This window comes from Micrasema longulum, unplaced genomic scaffold (assembly GCF_059751315.1).
Source record: "Micrasema longulum isolate JH-2025_06_02 unplaced genomic scaffold, ASM5975131v1 h1tg000198l, whole genome shotgun sequence".
Classification (NCBI taxonomy): Eukaryota; Metazoa; Arthropoda; class Insecta; order Trichoptera; family Brachycentridae; genus Micrasema; species Micrasema longulum.
Genome location: NW_028277403.1, coordinates 130,543 through 156,942, shown reverse-complemented (window position 1 = coordinate 156,942; position 26,400 = coordinate 130,543). Strand labels below are relative to the sequence as shown.

The 26,400-nt window shown below is 31.5% G+C and overlaps 1 protein-coding gene across 1 annotated transcript in view; it reads right to left on the bottom strand.

The window, feature by feature from the left end:
* The window catches only part of bru3 (CUGBP Elav-like family member bruno 3), a 220,584-nt gene that overhangs the window by 95,606 nt on the left and 98,578 nt on the right, over positions 1–26,400 (bottom strand). Inside the window, exon 3 of the mRNA XM_088243269.1 lies at positions 25,144–25,223. Coding sequence (XP_088099395.1) covers positions 25,144–25,223 — 80 coding nt within the window. The remainder of the gene's footprint in view (positions 1–25,143; positions 25,224–26,400) is intronic.

Below are 26,400 nucleotides of genomic sequence, written 5' to 3'. Positions count from 1 at the left end.
TATAATTTATACAGAAAAGTAACATTCGGTATACAGGCTTTATATTTGTGTGAGTACTGTGATGGCCTCAACTCAGGCTGCGTTACCAATATGTATAGTACATATATGTTAATACTTCCGTAACCCGTAATCTGAAAAGTTTTCCATCTTTTTTTAAATATCAAACTTAAATCATAAAAATATAATATAATTGTATACACAGCAACAAATACCAGCAAATATTGCAACAGAGAGAGGACAGAGATTCCATATCAGCAGAAAATAAAGGGAAAACTGTTGACTTCAAAATGTAGGGAATTTTCTGGTATTGTATGTCCCGAATGTAAGTCGGTCCAATGGCGGATAGGAATGGTATTGCATCGAGCGATAAGGGCTTCCTTCCTCACCGGAAGTGCGTAGTACCTACCCACGAACCAACCTAAACTTTTCGATATTATTATGATTGTCATTTTACTTTTATCTGCCCCTTTGGCTTCTGTCCTCAAAATGGCAGCCGTGCTTTATTTGGTAATTTTATGCGTTTTTAATTTTTTTTTTAAATTAACAATAACATTTTAATAACTAATTTCTAAATGCAAAACTGACTTGGAATAAGGATTTGACTTGTTATGAAAAATAATTTTGAATAAACATACAAAAGTTTAACATATTACAACAGAAGTGGATAACGTTTTAGGTAAGAAAAAATGAACGCCAAGGAATTTACAGGGATTATGACCAGTAATTTGCTGGTTTAAGTGGCCATTTTACACACTGTGTAACATTCATTATTTTGCCTTTATTTTTATATCGATATTTCTTCGGTTCTACCATTTGTTGATTTTTGTGAAACTTATGAGCTGAAACCAACCATCATTGATGTAGGTTATATTTATTTGACTTAATTATTTCACCTAAAACGCCTAAAAATATATTTTTTAAATAAAAGTATTTTCATAATTTTGAGTTTGTTCAAATATTTGTAGACTAATAAATACAGAATGGTGAATGTTACACAATTCGTGAAGTGACCACTTAAACTAGCCGATGGCAGGTCAAAAGCTCTGTAAATAAGCTTTGTATTTTTGTCGATATTTATTTTTGGTTTTATTTTATGTGTTTTCGTTTTTACAATGTATTACTGTTGATATCCCAAAAAAATAATTAAAAAAGAATGCCTAGACTTTCATAGTTCCTTCTAACAAATACGATCTGTTTCAATGTATGATCTTAATAACTTCCTAGAGGGTGAAATCAAGTATTCATTTACAAACATTTGGACCAACCAAAAATATTGCTAATACAAAATATTGTTTTTAATTTGATTTCACCTGACTTAAATAAGTCTGTAATAAAGGTAATCAGCATATTTATAATTTAAAATAAAATATGATTTACAAAGAAAACGCTTATTAGATACAAAGACTTGTATACATTGAAAAGCTCTAGAAATAAATATAAAACAGGCATCCAAATGTTTTAATTATACGGATCCGGGGATGATTTTTTTTTTGATCCGACATATTTTCGTTCACTGATATAATCAAATTAAGATTCATAAGTTTGTGTGGAAAAAAAATAAAATACGCGTTGAAATACTTAATTTAATTTGTAGAAAACTTGAATTATTGATGCCGTAAATACTTTATTTTGAAAGAACCCTCTTATTGCCTACCACTCACAATTATTTAAATAAAAAACATTTAGAAAACCTATGATTTATAGGTCATTTATCTAATTTTTTCATCTTCCATGGATGCATAAAATAATTAACGTTTTACAATTGAATCGATTTTAATTTAAATGTTTAAGGGATAAAGCATTTAAAAAAACGAAACCAACTTGTTAAGGTTACACATTTGAAAGTTAATGCATCGTAAAATATTCAAAAGGCTTCGAAACTGGCCGTTAAAGCTCACGAGGGTTTTCATACCGTACATCACTTTACCACTCTGTAAAGATATCCCTCCCTCACTATGCAAGGGAATGTAAGACCACCGCGCACCGGTTTCCTCCGATACTAGGTTTTATTTTACCGGAAACTAAAGCGACTCTTAATAACAAGGGGGTCTTATCTCTACGCCGATAATATGTCAGAGTATTATTGGTTATATTCTCAGTAAACTACTTACAGTTATAAGCTCGAGGCTCGGAAGAACAGTAATCTTGAAAACAGCAGTAGCCAATTTCACTTTAAAGATTTATCGGGTCTCCTCTGTACTTCGGAAAATATTGGTCGTTAAAGTATTATTGCCAATGCAGCGATGAATAGAAACGCTGTCTTTCCAAAACTTCGTATACATGACGTTGAAAATAAGGGATTATGTTATTTGTTCAAATAATACGAATAAACGAAAAATCAAAACCCCTCGCACGAGTAAATCATCATCATACGCCGTACAAAGTGTTTTATCAAATCAAAATATGTACTCTGATGTTTTTAATGGCTTGTCTGAATAACAATACAAGGAATACTTGTTTCAATTTATGTTTTACGCCAAAATGCACAAGTCTATTTGCCTTTTGACAAAATGTGAGACAAGAAGTCATTATTTACGTCCGCTTCGTTTCATTGAAAAGGTTTCTTCGGAAAAGGGGAAGAAATAACTAGGAATGGAACTGGTTTCTCAACCAACTCCGAGATAAAAGATCACTAGATAATACAAAAGAAGAAAAGATTGAGACATATTTTCGGAGGGCAATAAGGTAAAACTCCACGGCGAAACGGTAGAAATAAATTAACTCTTAAAGGTGTTATACTGATACGCGATATGTAATATGCTTGGCCGATTCGTTTGAACTATGTAATTGATCGAATAACGTAGTAAATAGTTGAGTTAGTAGTCAGCAGTGGTATTTCGTTTGGAGTTAGTTTATTCCGTGTACAGGTCCCCGATCTCGTTCAGTTTACTTTTGATCGTTTCAAAACAACGCCGATCACTGCCACCCTCTCCCTTGTCTACCTCTTTACTCTCAAATGGTTCAAAACTGCTGACAAAGGCGAAGAAGATACGAAGAAAATAAATTGCCAATTATATTCAGTTCCTTTTGAAAGAAAGTTTTTCTTTAAAACAAATGAAAAGGGCTCGGAAAGAAAAAAAACGAAAAAAGCGCCTAACGAACGAGACTATGCATTAATCTAGTTTTGAAAGGTGTTCCGTTCGACGGTAAAATAAAATATCAAAGAGTGATGCTTTGACGAGTGTAGGATAAACATGTTTGTAAAACGGGACGAACTTCGATTTTTTATTTCATGTTTTATGCAAAGGTCTGACATTTATTTTTATGTTTTTTCTAAATGATGAGGATCTCTAACGTACATTAATTTTGTCAAAACATCCGATAGAAAAACAAAATACAAAAAGCCTAACATTTATTCCCATCTAATGATGTTGTAAACATAAAAGCTAATGAAGGAATTTATGGGACGCCAATATACGGGTGAAATAAATTGGAATCGATAGGTTTTGTGACAAATTGTCAACGCAAATTAAGGACCAAAAAAATAATCCACCGGAAAAAACACGCAAGAAAGTCAATACCGCACAAACACAGGCGAAAACAGCCCATTTCGATTGGCAACCACCCAAATGATGGAAAATTTGACCGTCGTTTCGGGGGTTTGTGTAGGTATAGGGCAGCTACCCACGCAATACATAGGTACTTGCACGCACACAACGTGCGTCGATCATTCGGAATCCGTCCGCCAAAATAACAAGCCTTTGTGACGACGTCATTAAAACAGAAATATAAAAACATCAGTAGCAAAATGCAAAATAAACGAAGTGGTATGGAGGGTAGTGTACCCAATTACTCTCGTACCGGGATTGTCTGCTAGGGTGGAATGTTTTTTGCGACTATTTCCAATAGCCTCAGGCTGTTTCAGTGACGCATGGACTGTATTGGAGGTGACACACTACCATTAGTAGGCTCGGCGCGGTGCGGTGCGGTGGCACGGCGCGGCGCGGCGCGGCGGCGCGGCGGTGGCGTAAAGCGCACCCAACACCCAACACCAGCGAGGAAATACAACACACATCCTAGCGGATACATACAAACACACAATTAGGTTAATGGAACTACTGCTGGATCTCTCCTATTATACCTTATCTTAATCACTAGTAGTTTGACAAAATAAATATTTAAGGAGGCTATATTACACGTCCGGTGTAATTTATCTGATATAATACAATAATATTATGTAGGTTAACAATAATGTCCATATACCCACGCATATATATTTTTTCAATAAAATATTTTTTGTATCCTGGAGGCCATACTATTATAAAACAAGTAAACTGCTCATAATTGTAAATATAAAACATGAATTTGATTAAAAATACGTCTATTATTGTTATCAAAAACATTTTTCACTTTGTGGTATGACATTTTACACCTATTTCTTTATAAATTTGGATAAACCACTCAATTTTTTTTATAATTACACTTCGACCGGTTTCGAGGTTACTACCTCATCGTCAGGAATTTAACTAACAGGACGATGAGGTAGTAACCTCGAAATCGGTCGAAGTGTAATTTAAAAAAAAAATAAAGTGGTTTATACAAATTTATAAACAAATAAGTGAAAAATACGTCTTCTTGCATAAACTTATTTTTTTAATTAAACAGAATCTTAAATAAAGAAAATCGACAAAATTATTTATCGATTTTGTTTCTGCGTAAAAATTCTAATGTTCACTGTTTTCTTTTGTTTTATAAAACAAAAATTCACGTTATATGATGTTCTCAAATATTGATGGTGTAGTAATTAAAACGCTTGACCCGCAGATGGAAGGTTTCGGGTTCGATTCCCGGTAAGAATACGAAAAAGTAATATAATTTTCCTCAAGCCTGGGTATTCTGTGATGTAATTCATCACTGTAATTGGGCCTCCTGGCCTGTTGTAGTGGAAAAATAAATATTAAAAAAATAAATTATTGTGACTTTTAAAAAAAATTTAAGGGCCATTTTAGTTGAGATATAAATAACTTACTATTAGAAAATGGAAATCAAATTGGGATAGAGGGAGGTTCGAACTTCAGACTTCTGATACGTGAGTCCGTAACACTAACCGCGAGACCACGGCCTGATTCTAATTTTATAATAATTATCATAAGTATTGTAACGCTTTCAATAAATTAAAAGTACTGAAATTAAAAAGTATATAATTTTGAACCCGGATCAGAGGTCCGAGGTTCGATCCAAATCCATTGCATACATACAAATCGACTCCCATTTTCTAATAGTGAGTTATTTACAACTCGTTGAAAATGGCCATCGAAATTAAAATATTCTATAATTTTTTAAAATTATTTTTTAGAAAACAGGCGATTTTAGTTATTCTTATAAACACCTATTCAAGTTCCGTCGAACAAATGTATACCGATTCATATAATGTTTCAAATATTTCTAGTCTACAAAAACGTAGAACTAATATTGACTCTATATATATGTTCGGCATACTAAATGGTATAATCAATGTTCCATCATTACTGGGACAGGTAAAGTTCAATATTCCGACTCGTAGATTGAGAAACAATGAAGTACTGTTCATCGATCAGCATAGAACAAACTATGGCCTTAATTCTCCAATGACCCGTCTTTGTCGTATTGTTAACTCAAGACAAGATCTGGACTTTTTTGGTTGAAGTTTACAACGATTTAAACGAGCACTAAATAAATAGTCCAGATCTTGTCTCAATGTCTCTTATGTTTGTCAATGCTTCTTTTTTTTTTTTTAATGTTTTAAACTATTCCTCTATTGCAATATTAAAACCTTTTAAATTGTATACATGGACAATGTCCGTTAATAAATAAATAAATAAATAATAAATAAATAAATGTTATAATTACACGTAAAATGAAAATCTCCCAACCACTTGACTACGAGATGGACGTTCATCTATTATACAATAGGTCTTGGATTTAATTAACGGTATGATCAACATAAAATTGGATTAGCACCTAAAGCGTAAGACTGAACATCTTGCATTTATGTTACAAAAAAATCATCGAGTTAAGCAATGCCATCATTTGCGCCATTCGTTGCACATGAAGGAACAATTATGAATAAACCTTAAAATTCTTGTATCAAACATTATTTCTAGCAGATATGGGATGCTGGATTATAACACCCTCGAATCTATTCGCCAATTTTTTATTGGGAAACATTTCTATAAACTGATTTCTGGAAGTACATATTATAATCCAAATACACTTTTTATTAATATATTTTTTTATGAATAAATTGTATGAACATTTATTAGGGACACAGACGCAGCTCTTAGTGACACAATCAGAAATGACTCATGCCTGTGAATTTGCCCCGACTCGCTAGAAAATCCGTGTTGAGTAGGGGCGCTTGTGATGAATTCATAAACATACGTTTAAACATATTCACGTATATTTGTATATACATATTCATATTATATTTTATACATTTATATCAAGTTTAAACATTTAAATATCATACTACATATTATAAATGTACTATACATTACATTTTTATTACATTTATCATTCATATATACATACAGTCGTTCACCAGTTATTCCTTATTCTATCGCAGTGATTTATTCCCGTTCGAGCAAACCAATTACTCAAACCAGATTTGAATTTCGAAAACGACTCAGACTCGTTTTTCACCTGATCCAGTAAATCAAAGATCCTTGGACCTACCACAGAGAAATGCCTCTTAGCCAAAGTTGTCTTTGGTACGCAGTTATTTACGTTAGATTTTTTAAATTGAAAATTTATTTATAAACCCTTACGGATTATTATTACTATCCTTACGGATGAATATTTTGTTTTTATTTTTGGTTGAGTTGTTTACTATTGGTCCAAAAGTTGATCAGACATGGCATAAAGTAAATTTGTCTAATTGAAAAGACCTAGACCTCTTTGAACAATGAATCAGATGAAAAGGTAGGAGGATATTTATACATTGTTTTTAGAATTGTTTTTCGGGTTATCATGAGCGGTCTACAGATTGCTTGAACACAACCACCCCATCCTATTATTTTGTTCATATGACATTTCCAGTGAAGATGTTGGTCAATGACTACTTCCAAATATTTTAGTTATAACAAGTACCATTATTATTATAAAAAAACAATATGTCTTTATGACACAAATGCAGCATTGACTTGAAGTTTTCAATACAAAAGTTGGGTATTTTTTTTTTCCGATATTGAGTTTTAATAAGTTACTGTCGAGGCAGTCTTTAATTGTTTGCATTCCGAAAGTACCTTCGTGGAAGGTTTCATTCCAGGTAATTCCTTTGAAAATTATGACTGGAAGAGATCAGTTTGTATGTTCCCAATAATCATATTAAAGCGACATCTCAAGCACGGTTTTACGAACCCAGAAACCGTACAAATGAAATTCAGAATTCATCCATTAATAGGGCACTTTGTTAGCTGAATACGGCTTCTGAGGATAAACGAACCTTTTTTCTGTACATATCGGCAATTACGCAGCTATCTGCTTTCTATTCATTAACTTCTAATATATACATATACAGTCTGCATTACGAAATGGGTTGAACAGCAAAGTAATGTAAGACTACAATCGGTAAATAAATTAATAAATACACATAAAAGAAGGCACAAAAAATTGACTAGTTCGACTGAATCATGTTTTTTTAAATCAATTTTCTTCCATTTGATGAGTCAAGAAACATTTATTTAACCAAGTAAGACGGATTAATTTATTTGCGTCGTTATATACATATTTATGCTTTTGTGTATCAATGTTCAGGCATCAGTGTGTTTGTGTAGGTAAAGATGTGCATTGTGCACACACTCACACAATGGCGGTAGTTGCGGTCCTCTGTCACGTGGTTTCCGCATGCGGTTGGACGCCAAGTGATGTTACACTGCGGCGGAAGTGACGTAGTGAAAAGTGCTACCTACGGTAAAATACGGAGTAGCTATTTTGTCAAATAAAACCCCTTCAATACAAACGATGAATCAATTTTGTGATTTATCTTATACCGTTATATTGGAGTTTTTATGGTGGTGCGAATGTAGAAATAACAAAATATTTAATAAAACGAAAGTTTTTAGTTGAATATTTATAAAAATGAAATAAATAATAGGAAAAAAGAGAGAAATTAGTAAAAAAATAATTGAAATATAATAATTTATTTATTTAATTGGGTAAACAAACAGTATGTATAAAATATATTGTAAATTTTTTTGTATTATGAGTGTAGGACACTCATGCACACACCAAAAAATGTTTATACCAAAGACATTAATTCAAATTATTTATTGAAAATTCTTGATGGAATTCTATTGTGATGATGTGATAACCAATATTTACATGTAAATTATTAATTTAATTAGAGGGTAAAGCGCTAATTGGTCAAAAAATGGGTGGAGGTGTACCAAGTATTTTAAATTAATAACTTAAATGTAAAAATAAGTTATTACATCGTTAATTCAAATCATGTTAAATAAACCAAATGTAGAAGATAAAAAGTGACGCTGATGTATTAAATAAGACTAATTAATTAAATACAAGCTTCTCTAAATATTTATATGACTTTTGACTTAAATTTACAATCATTGTCATGAAAAATGTAAACCTCGGTCAATCTATAGTTATATTGTCCGCATATTTTTAGTGTTGATGATTGCTTTAAATAGTTAGTTAACGCGTTGTCCGTGTAAAACAGAAAATTTTATCTTGTTGGTCTAGAGGGTAAACGAAATGGAAGTCTTTCAAGTAGATAAGGGGAATGAATTTTATTTTTCCTTAGCTTAAAGAACATGAAATGGTTTCATACGTGATTGAATAATTAATTAAGACTGGTAATAAATCCCGCTGCAAACTGATGTAACGTTGCGTCGCATCGTGTTAAGCTTAAGCAAAATAGGAGATATTTTGAAACACAGGTATTTAAAAACGAAAAAGTTAATAATAATAATCATAGTTTATTAACAAAAATAACAATAACTTTACCTACTAAATAAACACTTAGGTAATAGATTTCTCTGGATCATGTCTAGTCTGCCTAACTAGGTACAACCTGTTTTAAGGCAGACATTTTTATGCAAAAATAAACAATTACATTTCTACCTACTTGTTAATATACTATACAGTTATATAATAATTATTTATTAGGAATTTATTTGAGTAAATTTTCCAATTTTTCTCGACCTAAATCCAGTAACCATTTTTTACAAATTTGTTAAATTGAATCCGGGTCATGATTTTGCAATCTTTGGGTAACATATTGAATATTTTGAGGCCCAGAAACCTGAAATTTCTTGGCCTGAATTCAGAGTTTGTTAAAGACTCCATGACACATCCTCTAGTTTGACTTCTGGTAGTGTGGGAGTGTTCCTTTTGGGATTTATTTAGTTGCATATATCGATGGTCTAGAAGACAAACGCGCTTTTTACAGAATTTGTTAGTTTTTAGGAGAGCAGTTTAAAGTTTGATATGCTGATTTTTTGTCTTTGTTTTCATGTCGCATACTATGAATATGCAAATACGACTTGAAAAAAGATTAAAAATTAGTATTCTAGTGAGTGCAAATGGTACATGTAGTGGCTCATTTAATAAATTTGGCGTTAAAATGTCTAATTTTTTTTAAACTTAGCACTTATTTCTCCTAGACCATCGATCTGTTAACTATTTATAAAATTATCAAAATAACCATATAGTTTAAGCCTGTTACTGCAAAGTACTTCTTGATTTTAATTTTTTTAAATAAGAGATAAAGGTGTATCAAGTCTTATATTCTATGTAGATTTATAAGACACCATAGACAAACGAGATTTTAAATCCTATGTTTAAGAAAATTTCTATTAATTTGGTCAGCCACACATTCAAACACCACTAAATTATGCTTTATTGCAACTAGTTAAACAACCATAAACGAAAAACACACCTACCCAACGATTTCTAGTTTGTTTTGAAAAAAACTTGTTTCTTTTGTCCACAAAGACGGTGGCTTTAAAAAACAGATTCAACATTGTAGGTGTTATTATTTTTTTACTACCGGGAACGCATTTTTAAAGTCTTTAGAGAATGTTTAAAATATTCAACAAAGGGGTGTTTTTCTTATGTTTAACATTTCTTTTCAAATTGAGCAGTACAAGATCGTATAAAAATAGCGAAGTTCGTAAATAATGGACAATAAAAATAGACGGCGTCCGTTTATAACTCACAGTGACGCGGCCGACGCCATCTTCCCGCCAAAAAGTGTTGCAATAACACTAAAATATAATATACCGAGAGGAATCGGCAGATAATAAACGACCAAAAGATAGGCGTCTCAAAAAAAAGTAAAATAGCGAATTTCCACAGTCGGGTAAAAAAATACATACACGATTGTACCAAATTAAATACCTAATATATTTCATAAAAAAAAAAAATTTAAAATTTTTTTAGGCTGTTATGAATGTATTTGAATTACTTAGTTACCTTTAAAATAATTTTCACGCTTAAAACTATTTACGCTCACGACCTCAAAATACGTGAAAAAAAAAAAAAAATTATGTCAAATTACCAATAATGAATATTGAAACACATTAATTAGTGGCGTTGTGGTTTGATTACCGTTAAACCTTGACATTATGTTCGTTTTCTTATCCATTTATTAATTAGGATCTGGATGTGATAGAAATGTGGTTTAGCTCCAAACAAAACAATTTTTTTTTTTTTACAATTAATTCGGTACTTTTATGGCAAAAGATAACTTTACTAAAAGCTCAAGTAAAATTTAACGTTCGTTAATGGGTCAGTGTAATTGAAAAAAGGTAGGCATAAATTAACATTTCACAAAATGATCAACAAAATAAAAATGAAGTACGATAAGTCAAATTAATTTTAGAGGAGTAAAGGTGTTAAAAATATGATGGTATCGGCCAGGGAAATTAATATTAAAAGGATGAAGGGAATACGACAGCGACCAGTTGATACAGAGGATGTGAGTATTTTACTGGCGACACACTCAATGGAGTATTGGTCGGGGTGAAATATTGGTTATGGGGAATCTTTTATGCTGCGACCGGAAGCCATTCAATTTGCGTCGGAAAGTCTTTTATGATTTTAATGTTCATAATTTGATATCTCGAAAGCACTTTATTCATGAAAGATATGCTGTAAACGTGGCTTAATTTTTCCTTTTGAAGTGAACGTATAAAACACGCTAACACCAATTTTGATTGTTTTTAAATATTGGTGAAAATTAATTGCCAACTCTAATGTATGGAAGCGAAGTATAGAATTAGAAAAATTAGGATGAAAGTAAATAAAATGCTGTCAAAATGCGATCCTTCAGGTGAATGTGTGGTAAAACGATGTATGATAGGTGCACAAATGTCGAGATCTGTGAACTATGTAACGCTGAGACTTGCATTATAGACAGAATCAAGAAAAGGGTGCTGCGTTGGTTTGGACAGGTAGAGCGAATGGACAGTGAAATAACGGCTAAAAGAATCTAAGATGCGAATGTTGATGGATGCAGAAAACGAGGAAGACCGAGAAAGACATGGCACGATCAAGTCTATCAAATACTTGAAGATGGACATGTCAAGAGTAGGAATAATCGGCGTGCGTGCATGAGAAGATGTATGAATGTAGAGGAAGCGAGCTCTGTATGCAAAGACAGAGAGATATGGCGTTCTATCCTCTCTGCCTACCCCTACGGGAAAACGGCGTGATGGGTTGTTGTCCCAAAAAATTGTTGAATGATTTATTGCATAGTCAGATTTTTCAAATTTGTTTACATGTAGGAATTTTAAAATAATTTATGCGGTGTACACTGATCAGTTTTATGAAGTTTTAATTCATCTAACATGAACGCTCATTCTAAAGTAAAGGTTTAAATATAACTATAAATATATTGTATAATACTTGTATAATAAAGACTGACTACTTGTATTTATGTTTTAAAAATATCGGTGGTTTGACTTTGTGCGGAAAGAAGTAATAAAAGAACAGACACAGCAAACTCCGGTGACAACTGTCATCAAGTGAAGGCAGTTCGGTTAGCTCTGATGTCTCCTGAGGGCCTTAACCACGCTTGCCTACATTACAAGGCTTCAGGATCTCGACGTCTTGGATGTCCACTGCTGTCTGTTCGACGGCAGTTCATTTCATAACTACAAGGCGCGAACCTGACTTGGGAGGATTCACAGGAGAAATGCTCCAACTAGGTAGCGGACATGGAAAGATGATGACACAAAAACAATTAAGTTCTGTCATGGCAAAAGTCTTGATTTCAGTATTATACCGGAACCATGTGGACGTTTCAAAGAACAAGAGTTGGGTTTAGCCTTATTTACTTCACCTGGATTCTAGTTAGTAAGGTGCGGAAAAAGGATATTGTTTGAAGCTACGCATTTAAGATATTTTTTATTCTTAGGCATATTGATCCCCCAACGGATGAGGATTCTTTCCTGTTCCCTAGCGTACCGTAATATGAGAAAATTTTCAGGAAATTTTCACTACTTTCAGACATCTGAAAGTGCAGACTTCCGCTCATCCAGATGGAACGGGGGTATTAATATCCCTAATTACTTTTGCTGAGGGAATTTAAATTGTTTTACACAAAGCCCCGAAGGAAAGGAGCGGGGGATGAAATGTAGCCTTCTCGGAGTCATGAGACATACCGCGCTCCCTATAAATTTGTATATTTTTACAAGCACGGCATTAGGGTGCTTATTAAAGATTAATAAACTAATGTGAGAAAAATATAAATATATCTCAAGCATGTGGAACCATACAATATTCAGTTGAGATGTTTAACCGTACTCGGGCAATTACATAAAATATTTATTGAATATTAAAATTGGAACAATAATGTTAAAATAATGGTTTAATTATTGTTCATTTCATTTATAGAAATCTGGTTTAGTCTTCAATCATTAAAAAAACGCCCTGTAAATAAAACAATAAAATAGTTTTTTTTATTAGGTACTTAAGAAAAACAGGCTCTGTTTTGTTCTCTATAATAAAGTAAATATATTTAAGATCTGACTTTTAAATTTGATAAAAAAAAAGTTCTCAAATTTATCAAACTTGTTTATGAACGTGCATAAAATACGCCGCATGTGCGTATTAAATTTATATCAATTCGTTACGATATAAAAACAATATTTTAATAACGAAATTGTTTTTAGGCCTTCAAAGATAACTAAATTTATCAGAAGAAGATGGGGCGTAAAAACCAAAAATGAAAATTAATGAGGTAAAAACTTATTTTCCCATGCTGCCAGATTACAGGGAATATTTTACAAAGGAGAAAAGTCAGTTTAATGCCAAAAAGGGAGTTGAGAAGCTTTGCTCGGAGGAGGAGCGTCATATTTATAGATGGATTAAATACACTGCTCTTTCTCTCTGCTATTAATTAGCCAACTGAAAATACGATTTACTTAAAACATCTTGTATATTCCTTCCAACAATTTGTTTACTATACCGGTAACGATAATTAAACATTTATAAAACCAACCCCTAAGAAATTCACTTAGACAATTAAACAAATTCTTGTTTGTTTTATGTAAGGAATGAAATAAAAATTGTTATACCAAAAAAATATATAAAAATACATAATTTTATTAATATATTATATAAAGTTGAATATTTTCACGTCGAATATAAAAATAATGCAATATAATATATACACATATATTATTTATACACTATGCCCTATAAATCTGATTTTATTTTGTCTTCTATATCCAGTTGAGATACATTTATTTAAACAAATATAAATCATTGATAATTCAGTTATTTTTATAATGTATAACAGAGAAGGTAGTATGTTTGCGTACTCGAGCATAATGTGATATAGCTGTTTCTTTCTAAATTATTCCGAGCGTTCTTCCCGCCATCCTCAAGTATTTATTTACTCAGTCCGAATAAATCATATTCCGGTACAACGCAACCATAATAATATCCGAAGTATAAAATTAAGCCGGCAACTTTGCAGCGGAAATTTTCTTATTATCATTTCGCCATGATTCATTAGAGGTATTATAATAAATATATAAAAAATACTGGAGGGATTTAAAATCACGAAATATATCTTCTCTGATACGGGCGGAAATAGGAAATAACGTATTTGTTAACAAAGAAATACGGGGTCTATAATAAATTCTGTTACTTTTGGTAACTTTCCAGTATGGACATACATCATTAAAAGTTTATTTCTTTTACATAATTCATACGAATTCTCGATTTGATTTACGAAGATAAGTTTAAGAAATAAATCCGACTTTAAGTCTGCTACGGGGAGTCGTAATGTCCCCACATTTACCACCGATGCACATTCACATATCGTAATAAGATATATCGTAACACTCCCATTGCGAATCATTCAAATTTAACATTCGGGTATAAAAATCGCTTCATATTTTACCTTCGCTCTGAGATAGGAGCCGGGAATAATGTTCTCCCATAAACCGGGAGTTATATGGATTTTGGAATCACTGCTCGGGAAGAATTTCGCAAGTTTCCGCGCCTTCCCGTGTTATTGATAAACCAAAAAGAAGGTTCGAAAAGTTTCCGACATATATATAGCCCGGGGTTCTGTGTGGATCCGCGGCTTGCGGCAGTAGGGACGCTGACGCGGACGCCTAACGCCAGCGTTCGGCAGCCGCGAGAGCACTCGGCAGTTGTTATTCTATGCAAATGTTCGGAGCGACCGACGCGGATTTCGCCTGCCGAAAATTACGATCAATTTATTCGTCACAAAGGTAGCAGTTGCGCTTTGGCGGCAATTTATTTTCGTTTTATTTTAATCGTATAACTTCGGGGTATGATTATACTTTAAGATAAAACTCAATTGTTTCGATATTGAGGAATTATTGTTGGTTGTCGATCGCACTCTTTGCATTGTAATGATTTATTTTAACTCTTTATTTTTAGTATAAATATTGTGTTTGATTTTCAATCTCATACTTTTTTTCATTATTATTTTCTTATTTTTATTAGTAAAAATCGTTATCGATTATGAGGATTTTATTTGAATTTCGCATTATTTAATAAAATAAACTTGGTAACAGGCCAAATATCATAAATACCTAAAAAATAAAAATACAGTATAATAATAATAATAATTATGGATAACTTATAAAGCGCCATTTTCGTAATATAATCCCTCAAGGGCGCTTTACAAAGTGATTATATACAGATATTAATTATAATTATTAGTAACACGGGATTGTGACGTTACTAAGAATGTTTAAAAAAATCTATCAATAAATTGATATCCAAAACTATTCCGTATCTAAGCTTAAAAAATATTATCCAAGAAAGAGTTAGTTTTTTTTAAATTAATATATTGGCTCTATAAGTAATTATTTGTTTTAATATTATCACTAAAATACTGTAAACATACATTAAAATAGGATGAACTGCGTATTTTTCTTTGAGGCACTTGCTCTGAAACACAAAAATACAGAGTAAACGTATGAAAAAATTTGAATATGAAATCAAAATATTATTACGGCTTACGATAACAAACTCTTCAGTGGCGTCCGCGCATCGCCCAGGATAAGGCAGAGCGAGAGGTCAGAGAAGATCCCCATTAATGATATGCAGATTTTTGTTTGCGCAAGCATTAGTGAGACGAAATGTTTACCCTGGGGTCATACGGACCCGGGGCCTTCTAGACCAGTGGGCCATACAATGTAATGGATGTCCGCCAAGTGAACAAGCCTCCTGGCCCTCTATCCTCCAAACTTTCAACGCCGAACGTTTTGACAGCGCGAGGGGATTTAAAATTTAACTTGCAAGCTAATTATCTTTTGTTATTTTATGAAAATGAAGTGCGGTAGAAACTGAAAGGAGAAGCTCAACTACGGAGCGCTGTACAAAAAACTTTCGCGGATCATTTCCATACGCGGCGAATTTCAGGAAGTAACATTGAAAATATTTACTTTAGAAATCATAAAATGCACCGAAACTTCATTTAGCTGGTCTTGAAACAACATAATATATTTCATATTATAAAAATGTCGAAAAAGACGTGTTTATAGGCAGACGAACCTGGAAAAATTTGAATTAACACATCATTTTAATATTATGTTTGACTAAATTAGCTGATAGGAATTTAAGCTCTATTCTGTTAGTAAGTCTGATTCATTTTCGCATGCTAAAATTCGTCGTCAAAAGCTTGATGCGAAATCGTCCGACGGCTTAAATCATTTGGTATAGTACCGTCTCTCTCAGTTTTACGAAAACAATGTGTATGAGGGATAAATATTTAAAATAACTTGCATATAACTTCTGTGAAATTTATTAAAACGTCAAAACATGTAAAAATCACAAAATTTTAGTATTATTTTGCTCTAATTTGTGAATAAACACCGTTTAAATGTCTCATTGTAAAATTTAAAACTTTTAATTCAATAACAATAAATAATGTTTCCCGATTTCATGAATAACGCTATTTACAAAATGTAACGTGTGTCAATTTTAAGGTTATCTATACGGCTGTCAATTATGCGCTCTCCAATATTTAGCCATATAAAAACTTAAAGGGGTATGTAGGTCTTTTTTACTGTTTATATAATTTTTATTCATAAATTTTCTATTAAATACGTAATGATCATCTTGATAGATGATTAGTTGCCGACAAGTGATTATTGACGGTAATTAAATGCATTTTCGATTGCCTACTATTATTAACTGTGGTTTTCACTCCGCCTTGCCTAGAATTCTTAGGTCTGCCAACAAATATCCTAGTCTACTTTTACGATGACTAAATCATATTCAAATACATAATAGCTATCTCTTTCCCCCTTTCATTCCCACCTAGTCGAATTTTGTTGCCTCTCTTTCTTAATTCGTGTAAAAATAATACCTAATAAATAATTAATCAATATTCATAAAAATAATCCAATGATGTGCCCTATTGTATATTATAACATTCACGTACATTTTGACATTCAATATTTGCATTTTTAATATAATTAAGTTTCCTTTTATTGTTCCTTTATTATGTTTGTCTGAATTGCTGCAATAGTCAAGATGCAAACTAAGGAACCGTTTTAAACTACTGAACAACTTAACGTCGCTTTTCATCAACTTGTAATGAACTCTAAGACAAAGAAACGCCCTTTCAGAAGTTGCTAATGAAACGTTGCGCATTGTCTAAATACTTAAAATGTACTATTTTTACACAAGTCATGTATGTAGATGCGTTGTATCACCCCCCAGATTACAAAACAATACTTTTATTCTTAGTATAATTTTTATTTAATCTATTGGATTTTAGAACTCTTATAATACTAGCTTTAACCGTTTTTTAAATAAAATATTGTTCCACTCGTAAAAACAAATGAAATAATATTTGTCAAATAAAATAAAAAACTGGTTTATTAACTTAAATACGGAAGATAATCGAAAAGGAGGGAATCGAAAATTATTTATAAAATAAGTAAAAAAAAACGTTTCAATAAGCATCAATTAAACATGATTAAAGTATGATAGAACTGATTTCACAAAAAAATACAGTTTTTGGTTGGTCGATTGGTACTTATTTTAAAAACAAAATAAACGTATATCTAAATTTTTGTGGACAGGCTGGATTTCCTCCTTAGGGAGTTATTTAAGTCTAAATTTGTTGCAACAGAGAGGGAAAACATTTTCGATAAACGAATATGCAAATTTAAGCATTGACACAGTTGATGACCTGTCATTAGCTGGTTTAAGCGGTCACTTAAACCTATCAATAACAAATCTATAAAAAAAACGAGGAAAAAATTTAGGCTTCATTTTTGATATCTAAGTTACAATTAAGGTTTATTTTGATCTAGAAATTTATAATATGTTTATTATTTATAAATAACAGAAAAAAGAAGGTATTACTTTTAAAGAAAATAATAAAATGTTCAAGTAACCTATTTAAATGTGTCGGAATTTTTCTTCAAAAGTAAGCTAGATTACAAAGCTAAAAGCGAAATAACATTGTGTAAGACTTGACTTAATCCACAGACTAATGTCCTAATAATGGAGTCAGTGAGCTCACACGAACCATTTACAATAATTTTGCTCTGCGTCGCGTTGTAAAATCAAGACACAAGTTTCTGTGGCGTCCATCGCAGGTGCATATTATGACGCCATCAAAAATAACAGTCCATTTGGCTTTAGGTACGCTGCTGTAATTTCCCGCGCGCAAGGAATGAAGAGACTCCGCCGTGACATTAGCTGCAGAAGCGGCTAATGTCAACGTAGGACGAAAGAATCGTTGACAGCATAAAGACTTCTACTTTTAAGGGGTTTAAGAAGGCGAGGTTGCAAAGCTTAAAAATAAGTTGGCAAAGTGTTGTGTGTGGGCTGGGCGGGTGGGGGTTATGTGATAAAGGGTGGAGGGCGCGTCAAAGTCACTCAAGATGGCGGCTGACCTGGGAATGAAATAAGAAACATCCAAACAAAATGAATCTTGATTAACAAATTTGACGTGCTTCTGCTCAACTTAAATTGAAATAAAGCGGTTTTGAAAGGAACGTTCAAATAATAATTATTTTATTGATAATTATTTTGGCTCGTTATTCAAAAGAGAACATAAAATCGCCCGTCTCAAACAAATTTTCAATTAACTTTTTTTGTTGCAATAGTAATAATTTGTAAATTATTTTAAAAATAAATTTTAACTTTAAAATATATCAAGGTGTATCTCAATGATGTTGAATTTATTAATATGAAAATAATAGATGAGCGAAAATGGTTAATGTTTCTCAGTGTGTAAAGCGGACATGTTTTTACAGTTTGCGTTTTCTTTACTTTTCATTTATTTGATTTAATTTTTTATAAATTAAACTTTCATTATTATTGTAGTTTTTATTTGTTTTTGGTAAGGTTGTAAGAAATTACTAGTGGCAATAAGTCCATTATTTACCAATGAATACCGTTGTTCTATTTTTTTGTATTTATCGCATTGTATTTTTATAATATGGTTAATAAAGATTTACTATTATTATTATTATTTGTGAGGATCGAGTTATATGTTTCTATTGTGACTTGTTATAGAATAACCTATTCCATTGGACTGTTGGCATAACCACTAACCACTTTATCACGAGGCAGATTTCAAAGTATTTATTTTTATTAAGAAAATAGAAGACTAGACCTTATGTTATGGACCCAAAATAATAATTTTCCTTGTTTCTCGAAAAATATGGCGAGTAATTCAAAGATGGTGGTATTTAGGAGAACGTACCTAGTAAATCAATAAAATGGGAATATTCCGGCATCAAAGGAATTTTTCGTTAAGTATTTTTATTAGATCCTTTTATGAAGACGTTTAAAAGGTAAAAGGGCATGACCCGAGAAGAAGAGCTTGTCCCTTGCCGAAGGGTGATTACCAAAATACATTTAGGAAAAAAAACCCAACACCAGAATTCCAACATAAAAAATATTTGAGGGAAGCGGACATCTTAATACATACGTAGGTACATCATTACCCAAGTCATTGTCGTAAAATAAAGCTGCATTTTTAAATTAATAAATCATATTTAATAAAGTTTCGTTCTCTCAAATGTCTTCATGAAATTCTTTTATAAACAAACAATATCAAAAAACTAAAAACCAAATTAAAAAAAATATAAGCACCATCGTTCCCTTTCCGCATAAAATGGTGCACACTGTATTGATACACCAACCGCAGCGTACCTTATTTTATTTTTTTGTAACAAGGTAAGATGATTAGCCTTACACTTCAGGTGCCAGTACAGGGACTATGAAATATTATTGTGTGCAAACACTTTTCAAAATTGATATTTCACGTCAACCATGTCGGGAATCAAACCCGAGACCTCTTTCATATATTCTGAAAATATTTTAATGAATAAAAAAAAAACATTAGGAAAAAACATAAACCTGAGGAATTCCAAGGTAGTTGTTTATTAAATGCAAAACATATTTAAGTAAAATAAACCTGTTGACATGTATATTGAATTAATTTATATTTTGCAACGTACTCGTAGTATGTATTTTAAAATTATGTCACACTAGAAGGCAACAGTCGGTTGTTGTCGACCGTCACATGGTAGAATATTCAGCCCTACGGGCCTCAGTTGAGTAAAATCTCGGGTTCTAAAATTTGGGTAGTAGAAATATCGCGTTTTTGGGCCTCAATTTAATTTTTGTTGTTCGAAGCAATCTAAATGTAATGATGAAGAACCTGTCACTCACAATAGTGCAATAAAAACTTTATTGGTTTAATAAAATATTAAATATCTACTCAAGTTCAATTAAAAAACGATTAACATTGAATAGCGACGAATCTGTAATATAAAATAAAAACAGTCAGTTTTTGTCGACCGTTATTTGCTAGTTAATTCTCGTCACGTCCGTTAGAGTAAAAAGTAAAAAAAGTTTAGCGCATCTTTTAAATTATTGAATTGAATTCTCAATTTTTTTGATTCAAAAATTTATTTGAATATCCGTTCTTTGAGTTTTAGCTAACGGGGATTAAAGTACTGGGATAGCAACTCGCCCCAACATGCAAAATATGAACTTTTTGCATTATTCGCGCGCGACAGATATGGCAAATGGGCCGGCACGGCCTCTGACGAAAAGATAATCATATTGATTATTGAAATGTTTTATGTTGTCGTATTTTACAAGCAGCCTTTTTAACCTCATTTTGAATATTCATTATTATAAATATATATCGAATGTATTATAAATGCACGAGTAAGTTTAAGAAGTAAATAAACTTAAACTTTTTTTAATGTAAAACGAAAACATTAGGCATTCATTAATTTCCTGTAATATGAATTTGAAAAATGATAAAACTTTGTGTGTTTAAGTTTTTTCTATATTACGAGTATATTTTGATTAACAAAGATTATACATAAACGTTTTATTTAGCAAGTATGAAGAATTTAATAATGATTTCGTAAAATCCACGGTAACTCAAACGCCGAAACAACATGAGAAATTCAAAAATGTGCCGCTATTAAAAATTTCTGACGATTTAACAAACGTACCAAACATCAATGATTAAAATAGGAGAAGACATATACAAGAAAACAGATGAAAACTCTAGGTTTTAAAAGTAGAACTTAACAAATAAGTATGATAATTGAAATAAACTTTTCGTATCTTTTTTGAATTTTCATTGTTATTAAAACGTCTTCCAATGTTTTAAGTAGGAAGATGCGAACAAAAAGTTATCAAAAGAATCGCGAATGCTTCACTCGATAGGACGCAAGAGCAGATGCCACTAAAATATTTTGAAACACAGCACAAAGAAAATGGCAGAATAATTTTAAATACCTCATTTCTCATCTAATTAGACCGCGAATGTTTCCTTAAAAGCGGCCTAAAACCGAAATAATTTTAAGATATTTGTTTTGTAAATGATGTTTTCCCTTGTACATACTTGGGATATTCTCGAGGCTGTTAAATTCTCGGCTGGCTAAAGGGAGTTTATATCAGTGGTGGGTGTTAAAGGCATTATCTGTGTATGCATACATACACAACCAATAGCGTATTTCAAGTATCGCCTTTTTGTTTAATAGAAGATAAATGTGCAATGAAATGAAAAATTATGACGCTAGTGCCTCTTTTGGAAGTAAATATATATTTATTTATGAATCGAGTCATCGTTTCAAATCTTATTTTAACCAGAGTTTAAAGTTAAATCTGAATCATTAGTTATTGTATTAGTTTTTTTTTAAATCCCATTAATAAACGTTTTAAAATCGGCAATGAAAAATATAAAGCTTAAGGATCTAATAATACTTCAAATTTATAAATATTTTTTTGTGAAATTCTGCTTTTAGGGCCGTTTTATCTAACTGTTGTCGTGCAACCGATTTGGTCAATTTTCACCAAAACACACCCTAAAAATTATTGATTTTTAAAAATATTTTTGGTGCAGATAAATGACTTATTTTATGTAGAAAGAACTAAGGGGTTTATTGCTTATACATAAATTTCTTTTGAATAAACAATCGTATATAAAATATTAAACAAAATATTTTTGTAATTATTAATCTCCGACTATAGGAATTGTTTTATTTATGGCTAGTTGAATATTATAAGCATAATGTGTCTTTTTTTTATAAATAGTTTATAAATTAAACGCGTTTAAAGAAAAAATCGACCGATTCTATTTTTTTTCCCGATTAATATTGTAGGTTGTCGCTAAGACATGACATTTTGCAAAGCACATGTTTATGATTACTTTTTTTGATAATAAGCATTATTTAATTCAATGAGCAAAAATATCGCTGACACCTTCATCCTCCGAAAACAAAAAAAAAACAAACTCGAAAAAATATTTTTTTAAATAACTTTTCATTAATTTCACTTCATATATATATATATGTATTTAAAATAAATAAATATAAATAAAACTCTAATTTACTTATTAATGTATTGATGTTTTAAAATAAAACATCGGTTACCTAATACTACTTGTTTTTTGAAAAATTAAATAAATTCAAAAGTACCTTTGGAATGAGATTCTATAAAAAATCAGCTGCTAGTAAAAATAAGACATCAATTGTTAGTTTTTTCAGTTGTATTTTAATCTAGTAAATCCGGCACATAAAAATAAGAGTGGATCAGTTGCTGTTTGCCGCCCGCGCAACGTGGTATGGAATTGTGCTGATTTGTGGAGTGCCTGATAGTAAATTGGACGAATGGATTGGAACTCACGCACCGCTGAATAACAGAAACCCTTCCTCCCTTCTACTGTCACAAATATAAACGTGTCAACCTCCTCTCACTGACAAGCAGCCAGCATTTGGAAATGAAAATCGGAAATAGGTCACCGGTAGCTCCACGATGTACCTCGGTTATATTTCACCGACAAGGGAAACTATTATTTACTAAAGGAAATTACTTTCTTTGTGTCCCAATGTTTCATAATGTTTTCTGGCAATGAATATCATGTTTTGAAATATAATATTACGCATCTTTTGCTGAATTTCTTTAGAAGAATATAAGTGTATATAAAAAAAAGTATAACTGACATCGAAACACGTGTTGAATTTAACGGGTGATGTCATATTTTCGTCATGCATTCATGGTTATTTAATCTGGTTAAACTCAAAAATACATACTCTACGAAAATATTAAGAAAAAACTCAAATATTCATTATGCAAATCAATATTTAAAAAATCATCTGATAAATAAATTAAATAAATAAATTAGTTTTCTAAAGTAGGTAGAAAAGTGTAATTAAAAATACATAACGCTACTCAGCTAAGGTAAATTAAAGATGTTATATGTTTTAAAAGGTCTTAAAGAATCTGGCTCTTTGTTGATATTTTTTTTTTCGAAATGAGACATAATTACTGTCGCAATCTAAAAACATGTTTGAAACCAAATTAGCTCGGATTATATTACGAGGCATAAATACATATTTATTTGCGCGTATCTTGGAGAATGCTTACATTAAAAATCACATTTTCAAGAGACAGAATTCATGTTTTACAAAACAGAGCTATACGCCAACATAAATAAGATTAAACGAAGAAAAATACTGAGAAGAAAGTCCGCCAGGGTAAAATAAGAAAATTTATACATTCACAGATTTCCATTACAAAAGCGTGACACCGTAACTACGTCGTAGGTGGGTCGTACTACCCCCCTTTCTCTAGAAGAAGGTGGCTATATTACTATTGAGAGATCTAACGAATACCCAACAACAGTGCGTACTTAGCCGCAAGAACCTACCACTCCCCAAAACTCCAATGCGCTTCCAACAAGTTTCTTTTTCTAACTCAGATAAGTTCATGGTTTGACTCGCGCAAAAAAGGACTATTACGCCAATACTATTTTGGGATGATGAGATTATTCAAACAACTGCTTTGTTTTATTAATATTCTATGCACATGATGGGCGGGCATGGGCGGCATGGGTCTAAAGGGTTGGAAATAAATGTAAAGCCTCAGGCAAGTGTGGTCATTCTACCAGATATTGGGTTGGCTAGAAATCTTGTTACGGGGGATTTGGCAAACATTGGTCTGCAGTTTATGAATCGCATAATATAAGAATTGTACAGTTATCGAATCGTAAGTCAGATAACATAAATTTGCAATAAAAGATTAAACTGATTTTGAATTGTATGTTTATAAATTAAAAATCGAGATTCGTTCCAAACCGTAAACCCGGGCCCTATAAATTTTCAGTTCAAATGAAACAGGCACATCACGCAACGCTTTCGCATAAAAAAGTAAAAGGCTTAACTCTCACTATCTGTGGACTCTCAAATAAATACGTAAAAAATATAAATTCTGAGCATGTTTTTGAATAATATGAATAAGGAAACTGCGACTGACTAAATGTACTGTATTTTCGCATAATGCGAATAAATTATTATCATGACAATATAATTTGTTTTAAATCCAGACTTTCTTAATTGAAATTTATGTAAACTTTCCAAGAAAAAAAGGTTAACCATTCTGAAAAAGTAATAAAGAAAGCAAAGTATACAGTTTTTTGGCCAACTTCCAAATGCTATAATGATAGAAAATTACCCTTACCCCTTGAAAGGAGGCTTTTGACGAAAATATCATAATAATAACAGACCGCGCTTTTTACTTTGCAAAAATAAACTATTATCAAGAAATTAAGTTCTCGGATGAACACCATTATCTTATATTTTAAATTAATTGTTTGAAAGGAATAATGATTTTTTTAAGAGGCTTCTTCTTTTTTAAGAAAGGGTTGTTTATTCAGTTCAGGGGTGGCTTTGATATTCGTATTATTTTTTGCATTATCAAATTTTACAATTATTTTTTACCAATAAAGAATTATCGCGCAAAATAGTTTATTGAAATTATAAAATAAATATTACAAGGAGAAGTATCACGATGTTTTAAAAAAAAACCAACTGTTCAATATGTTTTATGGAAATAAATGAGAGTATTATACATCATGCACGCTTTTGATGTCAATAATATCCGCCGAACTCAATGTAGAATTCGACATGATCGACAGGTAATTTTCAAAATTGTTTCGTTTGTAACATTTAATTAAAGAATATCATCTGACTTCTTTATATCCGAACCGGTACCCGTAAACAAATCTTATAAAGTATTTGTCTTCGCTTATCTGTTGTCAAAGAGTAAAAGACACAATAATTTTACTCGCATGTGATTGTTTTATATTTTAGATAAATAATTCATTCTTGAAACGATGCAACATAATTAGCAAAATCATTTAATAAATCATTCACTTACCGGCATAGTTTGACTTCCGTGCAGTGTGTTGATTGCCGCTTGTGCCTCTTGATGGGAACTAAACTTGACGAAAGCACACCCTGTAACAACCAACAAACACTAAAGTTAGTATAAATCAAGTTATAGATAAATTGAATGCAGAATTTCGAAGGTATAATAGGAGCTGTGCGTGTCGCGCACCGTCTGGGTATAATTGCACGGGAATTCAGCATCCGAACTTTTAATAAATCAATCACTTTATGTCTAATCAAGTACGTTCATGAACAGCAAATAAGAAACATCTTTATTTAAAGCACTATTTTTGTGTAATTCATTGTGTAGTCTGCCTTAATATTATAAAATAGATCCTTTTCATACAAAATCGCCAAAAATTCTAAATTATATTAAAATCTTTTAAATTAATATTATTTTATCTAAAGCAGATTTAAAATTGTTACCAGGTAATAAACATATTATAATATATTTTTTTTTCAACAACTTAATAATAACTCCTTGATTATTTCAAATTTGTGGATTAAATGTTCACTGGTCTTTTTTTAAATAATAAATTCCAAAGAACTTCCACCAAGAATTTTCAATGAAGAACTTTTTCATTATTTTTTTAATTATTAATAATATTGTATTTGCATTTATTAGAAACAGAGACACAGTTTAATGCAACACGATCAAGAACAACTCATGCCTGTGAACTTGCCCTGACTCGCTAGGAAATCTGTGTTGAGTCAGGGTAGTTGTAATGCATTCATAACTATACATACACACAAATATCTCTAGACGAGTATATTCGCATAAACATATTCATATGATATTTTATACATACATATTAAGTTTATACATATCATTAAACTTTAAACATTATACCACTTCCTATTAGATTTTACATTTATAAATACATTTTGGTTGTTCATCAGTTATTCTACATTCTATGGCAGTAATCCATTTTTGTTCGAACAAACTAATTACTCAAACCAGATTTGAATTTTTAAAATGACTTAGACTCCTTTGTTACCTAATCCAGTAAATAAAAAATTAATTAATTACTTGAATGCATTAGTGTAATTAATTATTGAATTAACGCCGATGTTGATATTGTAAATGTTGAAATGCCTTATGCACCATAAGATGTGGAAGAAAGGAAAAAAGATATGTTATTGTATGAAATGATACCATTGTTTGTCAGACTGTAAAGTTTCAAGAAATACTAGAGAATTAGCATAAAAATAGCATTAGGCTTCTACTGGTATCAGAGGAGTGTGT